We start from the raw sequence: 24,487 nt of genomic DNA on the forward strand, positions 1-24,487 counted from the left end.
TGAGGCCTGTGATGGGTTGGCAGTCTCACCGACTTGTATGTTGCAATGAGCTCATCGCGATGAAGATTTTCACGGTTTGAAAAAGAAACGACAGAGTCAGTGTTCTTCGCACCGCGATGCCGGCTTCAGCCAAGATCAGCTACAAAGCTACGGGTCCCTGTCTGGCACAACCGCGGGGTATTTATCTACTAGTGCTGCTGCGACAGCGCAGGCAATTTCCGCGAGGCCGTCATAGCGGGAACACCGAGTCTTCTCTACAGGCAACGTTGGGTGATACATATCGGAAGAGGGTGAAGACATAAATAGCATGCCGCTCTACGCATACCAGGGCAGCGTATTGTTTCATTCTTGTGCACCTTTCTCTTCAAGCTGCCAACGTGGCTCAGTTCAGCTTTTCCTGCACGGTTTTCTTGTGTGTCAGAGTTGAAAAGGTAAAAATGGGGACGACACAATAAGGCCAGCCAAGCCAGCTGTGCAACGTGCCAACAACGTTTCGGAAGAATAAGGGTCGCGGAAGGCATTCACCTGCTGCACGGTAGTAAACAGTGCACCTACATGTAGCTTGGCATGAGATGGAGCTTCGGCTATTTCTTATAGCTGGACACGTCAAGAAAGGTGGCGCCAGGCTTCATTGTAATTCGGCGCCAGGTTACGTAGTTCACAAAAGGATAAATAGGCCTTATGACGCAGTCGACGTCAGAGTGTCGGCTGGAGATTAGTAGTTCTAACGAGGTACGGCGCTCCTACAAAGCGCCTGAGGCCACAACGGTATTGCAGCATTGTTGATGTACGCGGCGCTATCTCGGTACAAAACTTATGTTGGAAAGTTTTCTCAAAGAAAAGTAATAGTTAGTAGTACTATACCAACAGCAGGAGAGCAGAAGCACATAGAGGCAGCTCAACAGTGGTTGTTAAACAGCAAGTTTACTAATATAACACAAGCGCGGCGGCCTTTAGCGACAACGGCTTCACATCGCGCATACAACGAGCTATAGGAGCAGCATAGTGGTGTTGTTTTTTGTACAGCATAGTTGTAATACCAGAAATATAAGGAGAAAGCATAGCTGCTGCAGTTCTGGACACCTTAAATGATGGACCATAATTCGGATATCGATAGGACCCGCCGAGAGGTACTTCAAGAGTTAATTCACACCGAAGGTGACTATGTCTCAATGTTTGGGTTATTCCGTGAGAGCTATCTCAAAGTTTTGGCACGGGAAGAGGAGCATGTTGTATTTAGAAGCATGGAAGGGGTAGTGAAGGAGTTGGTTAGGTGGCACCGGCGCATGGAATTTGACCTACAGCGTATTATGAGGGAACACGACCCAAACAGTGTTGAGACGGCGCTTCGGGTCAGCAAACTTGTCGTCGCATATATGGCTAGATTAGAGGCGCTTTACCGCAGCTATATTTACCATTTCCGCGCTTCCACCCGTCTATTTGCGGAAGAAGCATATTATGGCAAAGTCATGAGTGAGTTGATGGGCCGTCTCGACCACGGGGTACGGACATACCAGCGCACGCAATTTAGTGGTTTAGAAAAACGGCATCTTTGGCAGAAAGACACTTCATATGACTGTCTCAGCCACCTACCGATTAGCCGTTTGACCAACTATAAGCTATTTTTAGAGGTCATTGGCAAAAATGTAACGTCGCCTGTAGACAAACGCAGGATTGCAGGGTACACGCGCAAGGCTTCCGAAATTATACACCAAATCAATAGCGACAACAGCACTATGGACCCGGTCAATGCCGTTATCCAGAGACGGCTTCGGTTTCCGACCGTTGAGTATGCTCCAGTGAGCGCTTTTGGACAATGTCTATTGGCTGGCTGTCTTAATGCAATGTGGGTTCGCCGGCGGTCTTCATATGGCTTTGCCGTCACTGCAGAACCTCTAGGCGCTTTTCTCTTCAAGTCTTACTTAATACTTGCAGATATATGCCATGATTGGTGGACAGTCAAACATTGCGTTCCTATGGTGCGCTGCAACATACACGACCTTACGGACGTCATAAGCGTCAGTGACCGAGACTCTCCCAAACTCAGGGAGGCCATCTCCGAAGCAACCAGTGGAAGCAACACAGCGCCAGTGGAGGGCACCATCATTGATACAGGAAATAACCCTCCAATGGCATTGAAACTTGAATTCTATTTCTACGGACAGTGTTTTGAGCTAACTTTCGCTTTCAGGCATGCGCAGGAATACCAAGTTTGGAAGCAATATTTAGAAACAGTCAAGGAGCTAAATGGGCCATCTGTTTCCGATTTCGAACAGCTTACCGATATTGGGGAGTCAACAATGGTCCCCAGAGATATGGTTCCACGGACCACGGTTGCTAGTCGTTGTCCAAAGGTTAACGAGTTGCATAATCTAACAAATGCACAGCGTGATATGCTAAAGCATTCCCCCTCCGATTACTATGGGGAAAATTCCATTCAAATCAATGTCAGCTTCTCGGGCTCCCAGAGAACCCAGCAAAAGTATCAGACGCTATCACGCAACAAATCAGATTCGAATTCATATTCTGCAAAGTTTGATAGCGGAAGAAGGTTGCATATTGAAGCATTGATGTTTGACGTCTGGTCGGATGCATTGGTTCGCACTCCATCTTTGGAATATATTATGACTTCGTATAGTGACACCATTACGAGCGTTGCAACCACCAGACCGCCGTCTTCAACCCGATCATCATGGGGAATGTTCTCCATACGTTCTGATAACACAAGGGCTACTTCCATCCTAGAGCCGACAAATAACCAAGACTTGTCGTCGCAGCAAAACAACCACAATCACACCCAGACTTGTAATAACTGTAGTAATACTACTAACACCACTAATGGTAATAATAATAAGTCCGGAACAATTGGCCGACTGGGGACAATAAACAAACTTAGGAACTATCTTACTGTAAAAACCTATAACAAACAGTTCAGCGAAAATCAGGTAGCTTAATGAATCTCAATCCGTTTATATCATCAAACGTATATAAGATTGGTTGCGAATTTCAAAACTCCCTCATTAATTTATTACCGTACCAACATATGTGGCAATTCACTTGAGAAATATAGATCAAGCTTAAACAGTCATGTAAACATAGATAACTATATAAAATGCGACGAATTATACGCCTCGATATTTTAAGTCCATCTACAATTCGCAGCAAAATCAATGACCCTTCAATGCGGCTTCAGTACATTCTTCTTGAAACCCAGGGACAAGAATATAGTCTATACCATGTTGTTCCAATAGCGCACGACTTGTATTGTTCTTCACGAAGTTGTCTGGCTCAAGTACGCCAACAAAAACAGCAGTAATATTACCCTGCTGGCAGATTATACGCTCAACACACGGTTTATTACCACTGAGACGGAGAGAACAAGGCTCCATAGTCGTGTATATTACTGTACCAATAGGAACCTTGTCGGTTTTATGTTGTTCAAAATATTTTTGAAGTGCACATTGTTCAGCGTGCGTGTTGCCTTCCAGCTCCCGTGAGTAACCAGTGGCCAAAATCTCGGTCCCATTAACTAACACGGCACCAACGCTAAATGATGTCTTCGCGGGTGGGCATTTCTTAGCCTGTTCGATGGCAAGCCGCATGAAGTCGCCGTGCTGCTCAAGAGCCCACTCAGGAAACGCAGTAGAGTAACTCCACTTTTTAGCACCGTTCTCATCCAGTTCAGTGGATTCATACCGATATGCATGCAACCATAAGTCAAGATCATTCGGGCCCGGGTCAGTGTACAGTTCGGTGCCACATTCATCGCATTGTTCCCCTTTCAAAACTTCACCTTGGGAATCAGAATGGTACCAACTTTCCGCAGATTTAGTCTTACCAATTTCGTTTAGTTTTTGGATGACCTCCTTGTAGTCTGCTTTGCATTCCTTGCCCAGACTTGGGCCCCATATGTGCGGATTGGAATAAATCGGATCGTTGGCAATTGGGAAGCCCAGGTATTGCAAGTGAACACGGATCTGATGCGTCCGGCCCGTGTACGGTTGGCACTTGACTATGCTCGTTTGTCCATCGTAGCTGATTCTTTTGAACTGCGTCTTAGCGCCCTTGCCCGCTTCGTCTTCCGGGTCGCAAACCATGTTTAGGGCAAGCTTCGGCTCTATAGTCTTCAGTGGCATATCCACAACTATCTCACCTATAGGAAATTCCCCAACAACCCGGGCAACATATTCTTTCTTCACTTCGCGCGCCTTCATCTGATCACCCATCTCATCGGCTCCCTTTGGAGTTTTTGCCAAGAACATTAGGCCACTGGTTAGGCGGTCCAGTCGGTTACATGGATGAACAGTGTATCCAAGCTGTTTTTCAAGTATTTTCGTAATGGAGTTGAAGCGGTAACGCCCGGTGGGATGGGCTGGAATCCCGCTGGGCTTGTCAATCACCAGGATGTCATCATCTTCGTACACCGTCCTAATCGGCCTAGAGGAGACCGGTGGCTCATGACGGTGCAGCTCGTGCGAAATGAGGTCTCCATTACGCAATACGCTATCTAACGTCGATGACTTACCGTTCAGGAGCACACCACCCGAACCGATGACTTTCTCGTAGTAAGGCCTATCGCGGTCCCGAAATTCATCCACAAACACATCAAGCAACTTCCGATCTCTCCAGCGCTCCTTGCAGAAAGTCTTGTATGTGAAGAAATACGGTTTGATCTTGCGCATCGGGCCATCTACCACGACTTCGTATTCCGGATCGACCTGTCTGTGACGGTTTTTGCTCACGTCTTGCACCTTCAACTTGAATCCTGCTTTGTCCCGTAGCTCGCCTGTCCCGAGGTTCTTCTTCCTGAGGCGTTTGGTGATTTTAACCGGCCTCGTAACTGCCGGCGAGCCCTCATCGGCATCGCTGCTCAAGTTCGAAGCGACCTGTCTTTTGCGACTCTCATCCTGCGATGTGTTTTCCATAATCCTAACCAGCCTGGGTTTCAGATGACGTTGCGTCTCCTTAAAAAGAAGGCCAGGAACGCCTTTGAGCATGGTGTTACGAACGTTAAGTAGCAGTTTATAAAGGATTCGCTGAATAGCTAGTGCCGCATGTGTCACTATGAACGAATAGCGCTATACCGTCAAACGGAATAGTGCCAGTAAAACCAAACAGAGGAATATCGTCAATACCACAAGATCGAATATGGTAGGGGCGTAGTATACTCTGGAGAACAACATCAGTAGTATATCTGTGACGTCTCCCACATACATTTCCATGGTGCTCTGTGGGGAAATATTCTGCATAGCCATTGGGACAAATTGTGTATGGCATGAAACGCTGACATCGAGCGTTACGGGTTCGTGATCAGTATAATTCAAAATGGAACGTCTATCAATCGAGGCATACCTATGAACTCTTACCCGCTTGGGGTCATTCTTGTACAAAATCCTGTCGCACCAAGAAGGCTGCCGCGTGTAATCGTAATTTAAATTGTCCTGCAGAAAGATGTACTTGTAGGATGGTGGGAAGTTGATTTTAGCCTCCTCAAAGCCCTCAAATACCGTTCCGGCCGTCCTTTCCCTATTCAGCTCATCGTAGGTGGCCAGTAGGTGATCTATTACAGGTTGATCGGAGTACTGCAGGTCTGTCGGCTGTCTAGGAGAGATACGAAAGTTCAGATCACCAAAAAAGAAGACATGGCCGTCCTGAAAGGAGTCCAGGTGCTTATCAAAGGTACGCATTGTGGTGTGATAGTCCTTGATTCTCTGGGCGAGCTTGTCTGGGCCCTCCTTAGCGGCGAAGTGGGAGGTGATGAAGGTGAACTTTTGGCTGCACCGACTGTTTGAGAGCTGAACCTGGATGGCCGTCGATCCCTTTAGGCTGCTTCCTAACGCGCCAGTGCGCACGTTGCACGTACGTAGGACCTCCACCTTGAGATCTTCCTTGGCAAAAAGCATTAGTCCTACTGCACCTATTGCATTGCACGCAACGAATCTGTAGCTAACCGGAACTTGTCTAGAGGGCCACGCATTTTGGGTAGACTGCTCGGTATCGCCAATAGCTTGGCGCTCCAATGACCCCAAGAGCGAATCTGCTTCGCTGTGCTGAACGTTTCTGTCGACTGGCACTTCGGGCGTATCCTCAACGCCGCTATTCAAGCGTTGAAGGATAACAGGCACCAGACGCCGCAAACACGACTTGGTCTGCAACGGGCACGATGCATCCCAGATCGGGAGCAATTCTTGAAATCCGATGGCGTAGAGGTCATAGTCCACTCCGGCACTGAGTAGTCTTTCAAATATCGCCCGCTGGAGAAGATAGTCATTAGATCCAAGGGGGATTTGCTTCGCGCAGTTCGACGTCGTCAAAGAAATGCGAAAGCAGTCGGCTTCGCTCGAGTGGCACTCCAATCTCTTCATGAGCACTGTGGGTTCGTCGGGTTGAAGGGTAGCTTCAATGGGTGGGCTTTAATGTGGCCATATACAGACCTTATATACAGATTGTACAGCACATCCCATGCAAAATTCAATGATGGCTAAGACGCATCCTCATATTCAAACGGATGAAATTGGTTGGCATAACGACTCAATGAGCCTGATTAAATAAGTAATTACAAATTAGTAATGATAAGTTATACTGCAACATCTAATCGCTACCTGTGGCAAAGGCCGCGGAACGAAAAGTGCTTTTCATTGGTGAGTGATTGTGTCTCTGGATGGGCGGTCCTCATGTCCCTTTAAAAAGCTTAAAAGATCAATCATCTGGCTTCCAGAATCAGCTACGGACTGTCCGTCTATGCCTTTGGTGCCTTGAGCAAAATGTACATCGTTAGTCTCGTCAGAAAATGCCACATTGTCACCAGCTCTATCCTGTGCTGTGACCCTAAGAGAGACTGGTAAGTCTCCTGAATCACTAGGTGCAGCAAATGACGCGGGTGTTCCCTTATTCCCGTCACCAATACTATAATTAGGAGGGAAACTCGGGTCACTGATCTGATGATATGAATCTCCAGTTGGGTCGAAACAGTGACGTGCTGAACCAGTCAGCGCTGCATGTAAACCCGGAGTCACAAAGTTATATTCCTTGCTCTTTAGACGTATTTTCCGGTCTAATTCATCCAGGTCAATCCCCCTCATCATTGGATGACAGTGTATGATTCTCCAATATATAGGTATCCTTATTATTTCATTCTCTTGCTTTGAAACTGGGGCGGTATTTGCTTCCCTTGGGCAGGTACCAGACATGCCAATGGGATTTGTATCATTATCGGTATTCTTTCGGGTATCATAACTAGACTCGGATGATAATCCTAAAGTGTAGTATTTTTCCCAGTATTCGTGATCATTACAGTTGTCGGTGAAATCATAATCGTTTTTGATGAAGCCCTTGACAGTGCGGTAAACGTACCAGCAAGCACGCTTCCACCGACTTGGCTTATGCCTCCAGCACTCGCGCTTCATCCACCTTCCTCGATAGTACCAGCCACGGCGACCGAGATCGCTGTTGACTAGTTCCATAATAGTTTGTTCACCCAGCTCTCCCTTCAATAAATATTTATTCAATATTTCTTTCTTCTCAATGGACGACCAAGTGTAGCGCCATGGTCTCTCTCTGTAACTGGCGACAAAAACATCAACCAAGCAGTTCAGCGGCTGCATAAACGTAGCAATATAAGCAAGCCATATTATTGGGCCATTGCGGAGCTCATACCGGTAATGTGTGCAATCAACAATGAAAGGAAACAGCCACACTACCAAGTAAGCAAAAGGGTAGATAAATAAAGATTTGAGCTGTTTCCGTATCTGATACCGCCTGCGCTTGAACTCCTTGTACGTATCCGAATGAATATCTTTCTTCAGATCGGTTAATGCACCAGGGTAATAATAGTCATATTGATGAAGCGGCTCGTGCAGGGAAGCCATAGCTGACTTCATGTCCATATTATGCTCAAACATTTCCACAGGGAGCGGTCTGCTGACATGCATGGCGGAGGGAGAGAGTATTGGGGACAGAGGTTGTATAGCTGTCTTAGGAAATTTTCTCGAACACGAAGACCTATTCGAAAAGAAGCTTTCCCTCCGTCCCAAAGAGGGCTTGTGTTTAACGTCATTCTCGGAATTCAGAGATTGCTGATCCCGCGCAACGCCCAAAAGAGCGGCATTGTCCCCCGCGTAAGCTGATGATACCCTAGAGGCCCCTTCTGTGTTAGAACCGTAGGCATTAGCAATTGTTGGAGGTAGCAGGAAATGCCGACCTGTAGATGAGCCAAGTGGGCCTGGCAAAATTCCGTCTCCAAGGCTTGCGCCATCGGATGCTGTTGTAGGGGCCAAATGTTCCTCGTCGTAGTTCAGGGATTTGACACCATGATAAAAGTCTTCTACCTCCTCATCCCCGCAACTATCTTCCGGATCTGATTCGAACTGTTCATCTTCTGCAGTTAATAGGAAGAAATTTTTGACAGTGCGAAATAGCCAGACAAGGCCCAGACTGTCGGCGAAATAAGTAGCAGATCGTACGACTCGCTGTTGGAGAGTCTTAGGTGGGTCTCTAGTTTCCTGGGACGATAATGTTACTCTCCTGCGTGAACTAGTTCGCTGATGAAAATCACCAAGTTCGCTCTTTATCCTCTGGCTCTTGCTTGAAACGTAAACGTAAATGCTAACGTAGATGCCGCAGATGGATACGAATATAACATATCTCGGGCCCCACGATAGCACGAGCTTATACCAATAAGGATAAGGCGGTAAGTAGCACCACGCACTCATCGGCTTGTAGCCCCCGACCCTGGGGTCAGATGGGAAGTGGTATGTGTTGTTGTCCAGAATCACCACTCCGGAGACACTGGGATCGTGCTTCTTGTCGTACCCGATGAACGCCAAGCTCGCCAAAAGCATCGGTAGAAGGCCAGCAATCGGGTACATAAATCTTCGGCATTTGTAGAAGCCGCCCTCCATGTTGCCCGTCGTCGGGTTCGGCCACTTCCAGTTCGGCCTGAAGATCAGCAGCCCGAAGTGAATGGCAAAGATGACTATGGCGATGTCTGCGCCCTCTATCGCGTAGGCGGTCAGCCAGCCGACCACATTGAAAAACGCTGGTGTCGCATATACCCCATTGTTGATAAGGATCGTCACGGGGTAGACCAGCAGCACGATGGCCTTGAGCAGGTCAAACACGATCAGAAACATCACCATATGGTGTCTGAAGACCTTACGGCGACGGTCGATACACGCTACCATCTCCAAGCCGATGATGCCGGCTATTATGGACACCGCCGACGCCGTGATTGCCAGGATTCGCAGCTTCAGCAGCTGGCTCGAGGTGAACGTCGAGAACATCCCCGGCAGTCCGAGCACGAGGTTCACCGTGGTTGTGTTGTAGGACCCGAATACACATGTGTAGTTGCTGTCCATGCACTGTATCTGAGACGCGCCCTCCATCTTGCACGTGCGTGCGCTACACGTCTAGCTCCCGCTCGCACCTATACTTTGTATCTGTTTCGCCCTTGCTGCGCGCTAGCCCCCTCGCGCTTGCCTCTTATCCCTTCTCGAAGTCGTCTCCCCTAAGTTGGATCCCAGCGACCTCCTAGTCGAAAACTGCTGTCTACGTTCGCCAGGCACTAGTTGCCTCCCACTGCAGGTTATCGATAAGTCCTAAAATACCACCAAGCAGGCGTTGTACTGCTTCTATACGCCAACCCTCGCTTTTCGTTGGGCTGACACACTCAAGTGACTGCAAGAAGACTACCCTACTCACAGATACCGTCGTCCGTTGTACGCACGCTAAAAGACAAGTTAAATCTACGACACATATAGTGCCTCGCAAGCTCACCGCATCCGGAAGGAACAAGCTATTAGAAACTGAGACACCTCGGGCGGTGCGACAAGTCGCCTGCGCTGAGTATCATAACATGGCGTATTTAGAGCTGCTGGCATCTCTCCGGAGCCACCCCTAGCTACAAGGAAATATTTGCCTAAAAAGTGCATACAACAAACAATATTCCGGAATACGAACTCGCTAAGGTTTTTGCTCGAGGAATTCAACGGTTTTTAATCACGTCTGACGATATTGAAACCACGTGCTCGTGGACAGACGCTGGACCGCAGCTGGCGATGACGCCTTTAGTTAAAAGAGTTCTGCCGGCGCCGAAGTCGAGTGGCTGGCCTAAGACTGCGTCAGTATGCACGCCGCCAGCCTCGCGCACAATTACATTCCCTGCCGCGTGGTCCCAGATCTTTTCCTGGTAGGCGAGGCTGAGAGGAAGGCGCAGGTAAAGGTCGCCCAAGCCGGCGGCGAGCAGACAGTACTTGGCCTGGGAGTCAAGCTGGTGTGACCGCGTCATGCCAAGAGATTCTTTGATGACTGCCTGGGCGTCGTGCGCCGAGTGTGTTTTTTCGTAGCCCTCGAGAGCGACCATTTCCGAAGAATGCGCGAGGCGGCGCACAGCGGCTGGGCTCCAGACGTCGGAGGTAGTGGAGCCGTAGAAAGACCCGGAGCCGTCGACAGCCTTGAATAAGTAGCCCAGCGGCGCGGGAGCCGGGTCCTGGAGGCCGAAGGGCGCCAGCTGCAGGTTAGGGCAGCCGATGACGCCAAGGCGCACGACACCTTCGACCACGAGCGCCAGGCACACGGCATACTGTGCGCCCCTGAGGAATCCTTTGGTGCCATCTATCGGGTCCAGGCACCAGAAGCGGCCCTCGCGTCCACCAGTGTGATTCCCGGCGTCGATAGCAGCACGCACTTGAACCCCGCTCGTGAGCGGGAATCGCGAATTGGTGAGGGGCACCTCTGTTGCAACATCGCCTAGAACCGCGCCAAACTCGCTGTCGGCACCGCGAATTTCGCTCAGCACCTGCTCCATGAGCTCGTCGCTGTAACCTTCGCTGGTTTCTTCGGCCACCACCTTGTCATCCGGAAAGTGTACCTTGATAGCGTTAATGATCACGGCCTGCGCGCCAAAATCGCCGATTGTTACCGGCGAGTTGTCATCCTTAGTAAATGAGGAGAGGCCTTTGTTGGAAGTGATCTGAGATTGGATTCTCTTAGTTAATAGCGATGCCTTACGCACTGCTTGCACGGCTACCCGCAATTCTTTTTCGTATGACATAGTGCAGCTGGTATGTGCTATTGATAGCTGGCACAAAATATTGTGGCACGTATGGAATTGTAGTGGGCGTTACGTTGCGGGAGGCTCACTTCAACGGCGCAATTGTGAATACCTTCCACTTATATCCTATCTGGGCACCAGCAATGGGAGAAAACGCCCATGATCTGCACGTGATGTGGCGTTAGCGTATATCATTAAACTATGTACATGATGCAATACTCAGAAAGTAGCCCTAACTGTGCCACTGCCGAGGACTCGGTCATTGTGGTAGAGGCAGCAGTATTGGCCAGGAGCCATCGCGCGCTGCGCGGTAGCCAACTGGAGTTCAAACCCACTGTCTTGAAGCTGTAACCTCGTGACTTTTACGGCTTGCTGCAAGGAACGGAACTGCATGTATAACTCGCCATTAGTCATGGCTGCCTCCAAAGTACTTGCCAAGTCCTCGGGAGGCACCAAAGATTCAAAATCGGAAACCGACAAAGTGTCCTTGTAGAGGGCACGGTTGTCTCTACCTTTCACGATCTCTATAGTATTTGTCTTGGGGTCCTTGTGACTCACGTACCAGGCGCCCTGGTACTTGGGGTCTCCTTGGGGAAGGGATATGCCGACCCTCTGTCCAATGGTATATGACCAAATGCCACGGTGCTGGCCCCATATGCGACGTGTGCCACTTTCCTCCTCCACCGTAACAATGTGGCCAACGCTGCTGGGTAAGTATTCTTGCAAAAAATTTTGGAACCGACCGTGCTGGCTGTTGTTAACGAAGCAGATACCCTGGGAATCCGGCTTTGTTGCGTTGGGCAGGTGTAATTCTGCGGCCCATTGTCGGACTTCCGGTTTTGTTAGAAATCCCATGGGCATTAAGAGGTCCGCGAGGGCCTCCCGCCCGACTTGGGATAAGTAGTAACTTTGGTCCTTTGGCGCATAATGGCTCCGCAGCAGGTGGGTCTCTCTGCGAGTCTGGGGGGATAGGATTCGCGCATAGTGGCCTGTTACCAGCCAGTAGTTGCCGCGTCCATACTCCTTGTCCAGGTGCTCCCGCAACGCTCCAAACTTTACAAACCTGTTGCAGCCAATATCTGGGTTCGGAGTATAACCCTGTTGATACCGTTGTAACATAGGCTCGAAAACATCCAGCCAGTAGTCCCGTTCGAAATTGACTCTCTCGACGGGAATATTAAGGTACGCGCCCACTTTCTCAATATCCTTCCAATCTTGCTCGTAACAAGGTTCGGCCTTACCCTCTACAGGCCCTGAGCCCGACGTCTGCGACCAGTTCTGCATGTAGAGCCCACGGACTTTTGGGAAGTGAGCGTATAAAGCAGCACATACTGAAGAGTCCACGCCGCCTGACATTGCCACAATTATGTTGTCATGTGTAGACGGAACACGGGGCAGGCGGTAGCCTGCCGTTTGCCTCCGAGCGCATATGTCAATAAAACTCTTATACATCAGCTACTTTGTCTCATCTCGATGTAACGATGAGCTCTTAGTATGTTCTTCCGCGGATGACATTAGTTTCAGATCATGAAATACGTGATTTGCTTTATAGCGCAAGATATACCAATACGCAATAGTAACAAATAAGCCGACTTCAACACTATCAGACCTTGCTGAAGAAGTTCTCAGCCTTGCTACTATTCTAATATTTAAAAATACTGGTAATCTTTGTAAGCACGTGACCGTGATATTTCTTTTTTTTAGAAAAATTTTAGCGGTCTTGATTAGAGTGGCTCGATGAGATGAGATTGGCTTTGCAGGAGACATAACTTGGCTACCCTAACTATCTATCCCATAGAGCATAGCTGGCAGTTGATATCAATGGGGCTTGCGAGTAAACGGAAGAGGGATACCGAGGAACACTCGGATGAAGGTGAGGACTTCGATATCGCGGGTAACATCGCCTTAGACTCGGAAGATTCTGATGACAGCGTCTCCGACAGCGACAACGAGGTCCAGGATATCATTGAGTTCTCGGATGATGAAAAACAGAATGCGCCTCAAGTTTCGAAGACTGCAAAGGGAGCAAAGGGAGCAAAGGTTGCGGCGCCACGAAGTGACGCTGCTTTCCCGTCGCTGGAACTGTCCGATGGCGAAGATGCGGATAACGGGGACAAGGACGACGTGGACAGTTATTTCAATACCACATCGCAGTTAGCAGCTTCAAAAGCGAAGAAGGGCTCATTTGCCAGCTTTGGTCTTTCCAAGTTCATCTTGGGTAATATCTCGCGGAAGGGCTTCAGACAACCGACCCCGATCCAAAGGAAGACTATTCCTCTCATCTTACAGCAAAGAGATATTGTTGGTATGGCGAGAACGGGTTCTGGTAAAACTGCTGCCTTTGTACTACCCTTGATCGAAAAACTGAAAATGCATTCTGCCAAGATTGGCGCTAGAGCCATGATTCTGTCGCCGTCAAGAGAGTTGGCCATGCAGACGCACAAGGTTTTCAAGGAGTTTGCCAAAGGGTCCAACTTGCGCTCTGTTCTACTCACTGGTGGTGATGGGCTTGAAGACCAATTCTCTATGATGATGAGCAACCCAGATGTCATCATCGCCACTCCTGGCAGATTCTTGCATCTGAAGGTTGAAATGAATTTGGACTTGCACAGCATTGAATATGTGGTCTTTGACGAGGCTGATCGTCTATTCGAAATGGGTTTTCAAGAGCAACTGAACGAACTGCTCGGTTCTTTGCCTACAGCAAGACAGACACTTCTATTCTCTGCTACCTTGCCGAGCTCGTTGGTTGATTTCGCCAAAGCTGGTCTTACAAACCCTGTTCTTGTGAGACTGGATACAGAAACTAAGGTTTCAGAGAATTTGGAGATGCTTTTCCTCTCTGTTAAAAATGATGAGCGCGAGGCCAACCTACTATATTTACTCCAGGAGGTTATAAAGATTCCTGTTGCAACTGAAGAGCAGCTACAGCGCTTCAGAAAGCAAAGCAACGATGATGCGGATGATAGCGATGATGAAACTGATAAGAAAAAGAAGCACAGTAAGAAATCTAAACAACCCTTACCGTCCGCGAAGGATATGCCCTCTCCTAACTCCACCATTATTTTTGTTTCCACCAGGCATCATGTCGAATATGTCAGCAATCTATTAAAGGATTGTGGTTATTTGGTATCTTACCTGTACGGAACTCTTGATCAGCATGCTCGTAGACAACAATTGCACAACTTTCGCTGCGGGCTTACGAATATATTGGTGGTGACAGACGTTGCAGCAAGAGGTGTGGATATTCCACTTCTAGCCAACGTTGTGAACATGTCCCTGCCTGCATCTTCCAAGATTTTTGTGCATCGTGTCGGTCGGACTGCCAGAGCAGGCAACAAGGGGTGGGCGTATACTATCCTGTCGGAAAGCGAACTACCATACCTTTTGGATCTAGAGTTGTTCTTGGGCAAGAAGGTGCTTCTGACGCCCATGTACGAAGCAACCTGTGATCTTCTCAAGAAAAAATGGATCTCGGAAGGAAATGAGGGTGCTCTTTTCCAGCCACCAAAGATCTCATATGTCAATAGACTGATTTTGGGTTCTGCCCCTAGATTGGACTTGGAGGCCATGGGTGATCTCTTCAAAAACCTTGTCGAATCCAATTTTGAACTGCAGAACTTGAAAGCCGTTTCTATAAAGGCTGAGAAATTATACCTTAGAACAAGGCAGCCTGCGTCCGCGGAGTCGATCAAGCGCGCTAAAGAAGTGATTGCTGCCGGATGGGATGAGCAGAACGTGCGCTTCGGAAAGAATATAGAGAAGGAGAAGCTAGAGTTCCTAGCTAAATTGCAAAATAGACACAACAAAGAAACTGTGTTTGAATTTGCACGTAATCATGACGATGAAATGGCCATCCTGATGAAACGTCGCAGAAGACAGATTGCCCCAATACAACAGAGGGCAAAGGAAAGGCAGCAACTATTAGAAAAAGAGCGCCAGGCAGGGTTGCGGCACACGTTGGAAGATGAAATCCTCAAAGGTGAAGAGAACGAGGTCGGCTATTCGGTTCCGCAAGAACTCCTCAGAGACTTCGAGGATGCAGATGAACTGGCCGCAAAGCGCAATACCAAGAAGGGCTTTAGAGATGAAAACTTTTACCTGTCGCACTTTGCTCCTGCAAGCGACATACAGGACAAGCAGTTGCAGGTAGCCTCCAGCTTCACAAATGAAGTCAGCAAGGCAACGTTCGATCTTCACAATGATGACAAGGTTCAGGTCCACAAGCAGACTGCCACAGTCAAGTGGGACAAGAAACGTAAGAAGTATGTTAACGTTCAGGGTATCGACAACAAAAAGTACATCATCGGAGAATCTGGTCAGAAAATTCCTGCAAGTTTCAGATCCGGTAAGTTCGATGAGTGGTCCAAGGCACGCAAGTTGGCACCATTGAAAGTGGGTGCCAGGGAATCCTCAATTCCTGCGAACTTGTTGGCTGATCCAACTGGTTCCCGTCTTGCAAATGGTAAATTCAAACACAAGCAAATAAAGGCTCCAAAGATGCCCGACAAGAACAGAGATGACTACCAGTCCCAGCTCAAGAAGGTCAATAAGGCTATGGAGAGTGGTCTGCATGTGAAGGGTTACAATGCACCCGGTATGAAGCAGGAACTGCGCACCACAGAGCAGATACGGAAGCAAAGAAGTATGGCAGAGAAGCGGAAGGCGAAGAACGCTAGGCCAGCAAAGAAGCGGAAGTTTTGATATATTTGTAGTATAGTCAGCATTTAACATAACCTTTATATATGGATCGCCCTTTACGCATATTTGACCTGGCGGCACTTTCCGTACGACGTTATTTTTCATGGGCTTAAAAAGTCAGGCATACTGATCGCAACTGATGCATCGCAATTAAAGAGCACTAAATAGGCCAGCCAGGAGTTATGTCGTCGTTAGAGGAGAAGAGAGCCATATTAGAGGAATTGGAAGTTATTGAAGGTGCAATATCGGCGAGGATAGAACGTAACCCCGAGATCTACTATTCATACCTAAAAGAATTGCAATTGGTAAATCCCGATGAGAAGGTGCTCGATAATATATCGAAAGATGATATCAATTCCAATCGCATTTATGTAAACAAGAAGGCTCGGAGGAGTAGGAAACAGCTGATACTACAGCAGCACGAAATTGCGCGCTTTCTGCAGCGTTACTGGAAGCAGGTGAAACGTTTAAATGCATTTAAAAGCGATGATATCGAATCGTTGCGAGATCCAAACATGAATTTCGAAACGTTCGAAGCTGATATCAAGGAGCTGCAAGAAAGACAGGCAGAGGGTGCGGACTCGGAGTCTGCCATTTCTTCTCTAGAGCGCAAGCGACGAGAATATTCCATGTTTTCAGCGTCCAGCGGGGCAGATCAGACCATTTTGTCGAACGTCGGTCAGTTCATCGATGTAAATAAACTTTTTATGTGGGAGGAGCATTATGGAGAATACTTATTCCTGGAACGACTACACCAGGATTGGCTCAACGTTGTCAAGGATGGCAGTGTCACGTTGCTGCAGTTCATCGCCTTCCTGGAGAGCTTCGCAGGGACCGGATATCTGACCGCGCCGCCTGTCGACCGTAATAGCAAACGCTACCAGGTTTTTATCCAGAAGCTTGTTACCTACCTCGAGGGCGCTTTTCGTAACACATATCCTCTGTTAAACCACCGGTTGCTAGAGAACCGCATTAGCCAGAGCTTCGAGTCATATATTGCTAATCCCGTAGAAGACCCTCCGCGTGGATTGTTGTGCATAGCATGTGGGAAGCACTTTAAGGTAGGGACAGTATTTGCGGGTCATTTGCTCGGTAAGAAGCACGCCCAGAGCGTGACCACCAAGGTCGCGACACTGCGCGCGGAACATACGCTTCATTACCTAGTGATTTACCTTGCAACAAGCATTGAGAATACACGTGCGCTGGTAGAAAGAAAGTATGCATTCACGTCTGGTGAGCGGAACCGGGAGATGGCTACCATTCGAGATGCATACGACGCGCCAGCTTATAGTTCTGGGGAACCCGAGGATGTCATTGAAACCCCTCAACAACAGCAGAACGCTCATCCAGATGACGTTAATCCGCTCAACCTACCGCTTGGTCCGGATGGTTATCCCATTCCTTACTGGCTGTACAAGTTACAGGGCCTGGACATCGAGTACGCATGTGAAATATGCGGCAATCACGTCTACAAGGGACGCAGGATCTTCGAACGCCATTTTCAGGAACAGCGCCATGCCTATGGCCTTCGATGCCTTGGAATTGAACCGTCGCCTGCATTTAAAGACATATACAACATTGCAGAGGCCCAGCAGCTATTTCAGAGCCTGCAATCCTCGACTGGCCCAGCTGGCCTAGCGACAAGGCGTGCAGGTGCCATCTCATCTTCCGCCAACACAAGGAAACTCGAGGTTGAGGTGGAAGACGAAGATGGAAACGTCATGACGCATCAAGTCTATGAAGACCTCAAAAAGCAGGGTCTCCTCTAATTATGCATTGGCGGAAGTAGATTTGATCACATGACCGTTATTAAGTGCTTTCACATGCCGTGAAAAAAATCAAGAATCTTGCTGATATAGTGAAACTCATCTTGTCATAGCATAATACCGGATACTGAACGTTATCTCCTAGCCGAATATCTCCAGTATTGTTCAGTATGACGGATAAAGATTCCAGGAAAGAAGATATGGGTGAGAATCTAACCAGTGACGGCGAGGTGGCCTCTGTCAAGGACAAGGTCGCCACCAATCCCAACGGGGACCCGAGGTTGCTCGAAGACTCAAAGGTTTACAATTTTGTTGTTCGGACGATTTGGACGCTAATTATGATTGCGGGCTTCTTTATAACCTTGGCTATGGGTCACTTCTGGTGTGTGATCCTGATTCTGGGATGCCAGATCGCCACATTTCAGGAATGTATTGCAGTCACGGCAGAGTCTGGCAGGGAAAAGAACCTTCCGCTAACGCGGACGCTCAACTGGTACTTTCTCTTCACCACGATATATTACCTGGACGGCAAGTCGCTGTACAAGCTGTTCCGCCACTACACCATCAACTACCGCGTGCTGGGCTTCATTGCTGCGAACCACAAGTTCATCTCCTATTGCATGCTTGTGTTCGGGTTTGTTGTATTTGTATGCAGTTTGCGCAAAGGTTTTCTGAAATTCCAGTTTGCATCTCTGTGTGTCACTCACATGGTGCTCTTGTTGGTGGTGTTCCAGGCCCACCTGATAATCAACAACGTTCTGAACGGGCTCATATGGTTTCTCTTGCCTTGCGGTCTTGTTATTGTCAATGACATTTTTGCGTACCTCTGCGGCATCACGTTTGGGCGCACAAAGCTCATTGCCATTTCGCCCAAGAAGACGTTGGAAGGCTTTCTTGGTGCTTGGTTCTTCACCGGACTGGCGGCTCTCGTTCTGACCCGGCTTCTGACCCCATACACCTACATGACCTGCCCTGTGCAGAACATCCATACCAATGTCTTCAGCCCGCTCAACTGCGAGACCAACCCGGTCTTCATCCCACAGACGTACAGGCTGCCGCCGATTATATTTGACCGGTTCAATGTTTCCACGATAACTTTCAAGCCAATATATATGCATGCCTTCAACCTGGCCACGTTTGCTTCCTTGTTTGCCCCGTTCGGAGGCTTCTTTGCCTCCGGTCTAAAAAGAACGTTTAAGGTCAAAGACTTCGGCCACTCCATTCCCGGCCACGGCGGAATCACGGACAGGGTTGACTGTCAGTTCATGATGGGCTCGTTCATGAACCTGTACTATGAGACGTTCATAAGCGAGAAGAGGATCACCGTCGAGACCGTGCTATCAACCATCCTGATGAATTTTGATGAACGCCAAATACTGCAACTGATTGCAGCTCTGAACAGAGTCCTCTGGGAAAACGGAAAAATGGCTGGTGATAATTACGAGCGCATCTCCGAATTGTATAATATATGATGGTTAGATGTACCTAGAGCTGTGGTTTGTTGCTGATGGCTTCCCGTCTGACTGAAAACTGTCCATTTTTCCAAATAACGTACATTACTTCGCTGAATGGGCGGTCGGGCCCGAGTGAGATAATCTACGTAATATAATTACCTATATATAATATCTGTCTGAACTGGGCATGTTCTCTTGTTAGACTGAACCTTGAGCGGCCTGCGCTTACGGTCCGCGCAAAACTTACCTAAAAGAAAAGTTTGACCAGCGGAGAAGACGAACGCTTCTAGATAGAAGTCATACAGACGCCGAGCTGGTAGCGCACCGCCTACATTGCAAATTTTAAATGGCCCTCTTCAAGTTTGACGAGGAGATATCGAGACGCACCAGCAACTGTTCAGGAGCCATTTTACTAGATGAGTTCGAGGACTCACATAGTGAGCCCAGTCATGACGTGGACTCCGATGACTTTGGACAGCACCACGAGCAGGATCTCCCGTGGTATAAAAACCTGATGAGCTTGAACCCGACGGCGACCGCGCCGAAGGACTTCGTTTCCTCGCCGCTAGTGCACTCCAGTATCAGCGCTAGAGAACCGGCATACACGCCCGCCCGCAGCCGACGGCGGTCATCGCTATACAATAAGTTTGCAGTAAGCACGCCGCCAAATACGACGCGGTTCCCCGTGTCCGTAGACGCCGAGGCGTTTTTGGACCCCACATTGCCGGAGGGAATGAGCCCCAGCTTCCAGAAGCGCCAGACGCCGCGCAAGTTGGAGGACTTCAAGCCGGTACGTGTGCTGGGACGCGGGGCGTACGGGAAGGTGCTGCTTGTGAAAGACCAACTGACTTCCAAGTTGTTTGCGATGAAACAACTGAAGAAGGCGGAGATAGTGGTTACCGCGCCGGAGGAGGAGAGCACTGACGGCGAAGACGCGGTGCTGCTCCCTGCCGTTGTCGAAAAACGAGTGGAGCGGACGTTCGCAGAGAGAACAATATTATCGCAGCTGGAGCATCCTAATATTGTCAAGCTTTTCTACTCGTTCCATGATCACCACAAGCTATACCTGGTTTTGCAGTATATTCCTGGGGGGGAGTTGTTTTACCATCTGAAGGAGCAAGGCACGCTGGATGAGGTAACCGTATCATTCTACGCTGCAGAGATCAGCTGTGCGCTAAAGTTTCTACACAGCAAGGGCATTGTTTATAGAGATTTGAAACCTGAGAACTGTTTATTGGACGACAAGGGACACCTTGTTCTGACGGATTTCGGACTATCGAAGAGGGGGGTCAATCAAGCGGATAGCCCACTCGGAGGCGAACAAGTGGAGGAGCTCTACTCTATAATTGGAACCCCTGAATATTGCGCTCCAGAGATTCTTTGCGGTCAACCATATACGCAGAACTGCGATTGGTATTCTTTGGGGAGTCTCACCTATGATATGCTGATCGGCAAGCCTCCATTCACGGGTGCAAACCATAAAGTCATATTGAGCAAAATAAAGCAGGATAAAGGCATCAAGATTCCGCACTATCTGAGCGACGGTATGAAAGACTATCTGAACGCACTATTAAAGAAAGATATCGGGAAAAGATGGGATGTCGACCGGTTCTGGGATAAGGAGGGAACAAAGACCAAGAAGAAAAAGGCCGGCCAGGCAAAGACAAGCTGCTATCAGTCACATTTCATTTTCCGTAAAATCAACTGGAAGCTCATGGAGAATGGGGACCTCCAACGGACTACCTACGGTCCGATAATCCCTGTCATCACCGACTGGGAGCTGGCTGAGAATTTCGACTCTGAGTTTACAGGCATGCGTTTGGAGAGCGAGGACATACAAGAAAACGGAATTCGAATTCAGAACAACAGAGATGGCAGTAGTGGTGGCATGCGTAATGATGTATTCAAAGGTTTTAGTTTTGTGGCCAGTACTAGCTATCTCGATAGATATTTCTAGCCGTGTCTTGCTTGCGGTGTTCATGTAAGCACACTGCATTAAAAGTTCAGGTATTTAGCCGTAACTAATTTAGACCATCACCTCACTTCTTTCCTGGTGCGGTGCTCTGTAATTACTACGTAATCTGATGCTAGCTGTTTCATATGCGAGTTCTCTCTCGAAGATACTTCTTCATGTCTTCAGTCGATCGGTACGATCACCGTCTTCAACTGAAGCGAGCCCCACTTATGTGACCGGCCTCTGCGGGTCTCACGGTCGCTGCCCGTGCTCTCGGAAGATCTGCTCCGTTCCGCAATTGGGCCCCGTGATACTGGCGCAATCTCCATATTCTGGGATCGCCGATATCCGCGCGTAAAACGTTTAAGCCGCTGTTCCGATGTTTCAGATATTATCTCATTTCGAACCTGAGACTCAAGTGCCTCCTGCTTTCTTCGCTGCCACTGAGCAGCAGTAAGGCTTTTCTGGAACAGTTTTTTATTAATGAACTCATCGGAACTGTTTGGCTCGTATACGCTCCCAGCTTGAGCATGATCACGCAACAAAAGCCCGCACTCAGAATGCACTAAATGCTCATCTTCATAAATGTCACCTGTGTCTATCAAGTATCTCTTGACTGTTGACCAATACTTCATCACCTTGCCCTTGTTCAAGCGCACGCCAAGCTCCTGCCCCCGCTCAATATTAATGTCAATATTGATATTGAGCTCCCCGCTTATGCGCTGTGTCACAGAGCTGTAAATCTTATCTCCCTTTTCCATTTACCTTATGTCCACGTCTCTCTGGTGTCATAACCTTCCAATCCGGTCTTTTCTCGCCTTACGTTAAATATGAAGACGTTCTGCAGCGATTTACCACTCCATCCATTTCGACCAATCCCGCAAATGAGCCACGGACCGGGAGTCTGCGCCTGCGGTACCATAATGTGACGTCGTGACGCTACATGTAGAATACCAGGTGACAGCCAAAAAAAGCTAAGTTTAGAGAACACAAAAGTGTAACGTTCAAAATTTACGCAGGGGCCTGCCGTATTACCAACGCATTATTCCACGCCGTTTTAAGGGACGTGGTTGTGTACAATCCATGGTAGGGACTGCGCCTCTGTAGATTGCACACCTGTCCGCTTTTCAACCTCTAACTGTTAACGACAAATGTTCCACAAAAGGTATGTTTGGGATACAGCTGATGTAATCGATTCCGCCGGTCCCCCAGATTACAGGTGTTAAGCTTTCTCAGCAGGCATCGCGACCTCAACGGTTCACGGGAGCGGTAGAAAAGGGGGCAGGATATATTTCTCGCTGCGAGTGTTACGAAAGCTTGTCTGCAAAGATGAGGTTAGAGGCTGTAGCTGGATAAGTTTGCAGACTACATGAAGTTTCGTCCCGCCCTCCAGTGTAGATTTCCGAAATAGTTCACAGCCCTCGAGAGTTGGGAGGGAAATCAAAGTCAAGAATCTTTTCTAAGTACATACTAGTTGTAAGTGCGGATTAGCAAGGCGAAATGGCCTCAGAACAGTCCACTAAGCCGGCACATGGAAGCTTGCGATTAGCAACATACGCGCGGCAGCTCTGTCACGTATGGAGACGAAAATTCGGCATGCACACGCTGGTACTAGCGGGGCTTTCAATGTTAGCCTCAACAGCCTTTTTGCTAGTATACAATCGGGTTTATGAAGGGGCGCAGCACGGCCTATTCCGCAGCAGGGTGGATGTTGAGGTTCCCACGAATATATGGCAGTATGCAGACGAAGCTCTTCCGGACAGACGGACGTTCGTGGAGGAAATATTGCGAACAGTGCAGGCATATCCGCCAGGGGCAGCCCTCCAAGTGCAGGCTGATTGCTTGCTGGAGCGTGTCCGCGCTACAGATGAGCGGAAATTCGGTAGTCTAACGGCTTCCAAGCTACAGGGTTGCGTTGATCTTTCTGGAGACGCCTTTGCGCATGCAAAGGAACAGCATGCGCTGATGATGAAGGTTATTCAAAAGAGTTTACCCGAACACTTGAGTGACCTCGATCACTATCCGTATATAAGCGATGGGATTGTTATCTTGGGCGGTGGCCATAAGACGATAGCAGCAATTCCAGCTATCCGGTCCATACGCGAAAACAGCGGCATCACGGTGCGCAATTCCATGCCCATAGAGGTTGTGATCCCAGGGCCGGCCGACGAGGAAAAGGTATTCTGCTCAAAGATTCTACCGGTACTAGATCCATCCGGTTTAACGCGGTGCGTGCATTTGGGCGATACCATCAGCTCGTCCCTCCTTTCGAAAGTAAAGCCATCAGACCATAGGACCCTCGCCTTGCTAGCGTCATCCTTCAGCAGAGTGTTATATCTCGACAGTTCCGTCCAGGTGATAAACGCAATTGATGGCTATTTCCACCATGAGCTGTTCAATGAGCGAGGCTTAGTCTTGTGGCCTGATTACTGGCGCCGCTTGCACCATCCAAAACTCTACGAGCTCGCCGGAAGCAAGGTTGATACGGGCAGGCGCGAGCGTTATAGTATTGATAAGGGATCACCAATAGAACTATATGGGGGTAAGGACGGCGAGTGGCCGATGCATGACTGTAAAGACAGCATACCGGACGCTTCGTCTTCTTCGGGGGTCCTCCTCATCGACAAGAAGAAGCACTTTAAGACCTTGGCGTTGGCGTTGTACTATAACGTACATGGGGAACCCTTCTTCTACCCGCTCTTGGACCCTAAGGCCCCACGCGAAGCAGAAAAGGATACGATCGTCTTCGCTGCCCATGTGCTCTCTAGAGGAGGCGGTCCGCTGTACCACCAGGTCACAACACCAAAGAGAAGCGAGGGCCATCGGAAAGACAAGGCATCGAGTAAGCCAATTTTGGAAGACACGGTGGATACCAGCACCATAATCACTTCAACCTATCGCCACGGTGCTGCGTCGTACCACGACTTCTTCGCAGACCACAACTTTGAGCTTCTAGCAGGAGAGATCATCAACTCGAACTTCGACAGCAGGCGGCTGGCCTATGTCAAATGGTGGCGCCAGAACCATTCTGACGACACCACATACAAGGATAAGTCAGACGAAGACCTCTCGAACGACGCTTCTGTAAAGGCAGACTTCTACACATCCTTTCACGGCAACTACACTCTCGCAGAGTATCTCAATTTCTTCGAGTTCACTCCTGTCAGCTTCGTCGAGACCGACGTTCTGACCTGCAACCCGTGGATCGTGGCTCAGTCGCGCGATCTAACGTTCGACGGCGCCAGCGCTGTGGGCGCGCAACCTGCAAACCAGCAAACCCAATACAAGGCCGGGCCACCTACTCACCATAGGCTCTTCAGCGACCATTTCCAGAAGCTAACTACCTATGACCTCGAACTAGCTACCTGGTCCGCCTATGCAGAGTTCCTATGCTCTAAATTCTCGTACAAGGATTATCCCTATTTAAAAGAGCACCTTGGTCTGACCGATTCTCCAACCACTGCATATAAGATGATGTGTAAATACATCAGCGCCCGCGTAAGTCATCTCCAGTCTACATCTTGGCATACCATGGGCAACAAGTAGTGTTCTTACACTGTTA

The 24,487-nt window shown here is 48.8% G+C and overlaps 12 protein-coding genes across 12 annotated transcripts; 6 read left to right on the plus strand and 6 right to left on the minus strand.

The window, feature by feature from the left end:
• Window positions 1–1,088: 1,088 nt before the first annotated feature.
• On the plus strand, window positions 1,089–2,954 carry AGOS_AEL092W (AEL092Wp; the record flags this gene model as incomplete). The annotated part of the gene is made up of 1 exon (NM_210123.1): window positions 1,089–2,954. One exon carries the CDS (start codon window positions 1,089–1,091, stop codon window positions 2,952–2,954), a length of 1,866 nt encoding a protein of 621 aa, NP_984769.1.
• Window positions 2,955–3,167: 213 nt separating this feature from the next.
• On the minus strand, window positions 3,168–4,997 carry PUS9 (pseudouridine synthase PUS9; the record flags this gene model as incomplete). The annotated part of the gene is made up of 1 exon (NM_210124.2): window positions 3,168–4,997. One exon carries the CDS (start codon window positions 4,995–4,997, stop codon window positions 3,168–3,170), a length of 1,830 nt encoding a protein of 609 aa, NP_984770.2.
• An 81-nt stretch (window positions 4,998–5,078) lies between these two features.
• Window positions 5,079–6,365, minus strand: INP54 (phosphoinositide 5-phosphatase INP54; the record flags this gene model as incomplete). Its single annotated transcript, NM_210125.2, has 1 exon — window positions 5,079–6,365. One exon carries the CDS (start codon window positions 6,363–6,365, stop codon window positions 5,079–5,081), a length of 1,287 nt encoding a protein of 428 aa, NP_984771.2.
• Window positions 6,366–6,635: 270 nt separating this feature from the next.
• Window positions 6,636–9,383, minus strand: GPR1 (Gpr1p; the record flags this gene model as incomplete). Its single annotated transcript, NM_210126.2, has 1 exon — window positions 6,636–9,383. The coding sequence occupies one exon, from the start codon at window positions 9,381–9,383 to the stop codon at window positions 6,636–6,638; it is 2,748 nt and encodes a 915-aa protein (NP_984772.2).
• Window positions 9,384–9,982: 599 nt separating this feature from the next.
• On the minus strand, window positions 9,983–11,050 carry MET22 (3'(2'),5'-bisphosphate nucleotidase; the record flags this gene model as incomplete). The annotated part of the gene is made up of 1 exon (NM_210127.1): window positions 9,983–11,050. One exon carries the CDS (start codon window positions 11,048–11,050, stop codon window positions 9,983–9,985), a length of 1,068 nt encoding a protein of 355 aa, NP_984773.1.
• A 219-nt stretch (window positions 11,051–11,269) lies between these two features.
• Window positions 11,270–12,502, minus strand: SLM3 (tRNA-5-taurinomethyluridine 2-sulfurtransferase; the record flags this gene model as incomplete). Its single annotated transcript, NM_210128.2, has 1 exon — window positions 11,270–12,502. One exon carries the CDS (start codon window positions 12,500–12,502, stop codon window positions 11,270–11,272), a length of 1,233 nt encoding a protein of 410 aa, NP_984774.2.
• A 369-nt stretch (window positions 12,503–12,871) lies between these two features.
• On the plus strand, window positions 12,872–15,754 carry DBP10 (ATP-dependent RNA helicase DBP10; the record flags this gene model as incomplete). The annotated part of the gene is made up of 1 exon (NM_210129.1): window positions 12,872–15,754. One exon carries the CDS (start codon window positions 12,872–12,874, stop codon window positions 15,752–15,754), a length of 2,883 nt encoding a protein of 960 aa, NP_984775.1.
• Window positions 15,755–15,933: 179 nt separating this feature from the next.
• On the plus strand, window positions 15,934–17,520 carry PRP9 (SF3a splicing factor complex subunit PRP9; the record flags this gene model as incomplete). Its single annotated transcript, NM_210130.2, has 1 exon — window positions 15,934–17,520. The coding sequence occupies one exon, from the start codon at window positions 15,934–15,936 to the stop codon at window positions 17,518–17,520; it is 1,587 nt and encodes a 528-aa protein (NP_984776.2).
• Window positions 17,521–17,687: 167 nt separating this feature from the next.
• CDS1 (phosphatidate cytidylyltransferase) lies at window positions 17,688–18,989 on the plus strand (the record flags this gene model as incomplete). Its single annotated transcript, NM_210131.1, has 1 exon — window positions 17,688–18,989. One exon carries the CDS (start codon window positions 17,688–17,690, stop codon window positions 18,987–18,989), a length of 1,302 nt encoding a protein of 433 aa, NP_984777.1.
• Window positions 18,990–19,317: 328 nt separating this feature from the next.
• Window positions 19,318–20,928, plus strand: YPK3 (putative protein kinase YPK3; the record flags this gene model as incomplete). The annotated part of the gene is made up of 1 exon (NM_210132.1): window positions 19,318–20,928. The coding sequence occupies one exon, from the start codon at window positions 19,318–19,320 to the stop codon at window positions 20,926–20,928; it is 1,611 nt and encodes a 536-aa protein (NP_984778.1).
• A 179-nt stretch (window positions 20,929–21,107) lies between these two features.
• AGOS_AEL083CA (AEL083C-Ap) lies at window positions 21,108–21,686 on the minus strand (the record flags this gene model as incomplete). Its single annotated transcript, NM_001355321.1, has 1 exon — window positions 21,108–21,686. The coding sequence occupies one exon, from the start codon at window positions 21,684–21,686 to the stop codon at window positions 21,108–21,110; it is 579 nt and encodes a 192-aa protein (NP_001342265.1).
• Window positions 21,687–22,425: 739 nt separating this feature from the next.
• Window positions 22,426–24,471, plus strand: AGOS_AEL082W (alpha-mannosyltransferase; the record flags this gene model as incomplete). The annotated part of the gene is made up of 1 exon (NM_210133.1): window positions 22,426–24,471. One exon carries the CDS (start codon window positions 22,426–22,428, stop codon window positions 24,469–24,471), a length of 2,046 nt encoding a protein of 681 aa, NP_984779.1.
• Window positions 24,472–24,487: the final 16 nt, after the last annotated feature.

The sequence above is a fragment of the Eremothecium gossypii genome, chromosome V (genome assembly GCF_000091025.4).
Source record: "Eremothecium gossypii ATCC 10895 chromosome V, complete sequence".
Lineage (NCBI taxonomy): Eukaryota > Fungi > Ascomycota > Saccharomycetes > Saccharomycetales > Saccharomycetaceae > Eremothecium > Eremothecium gossypii.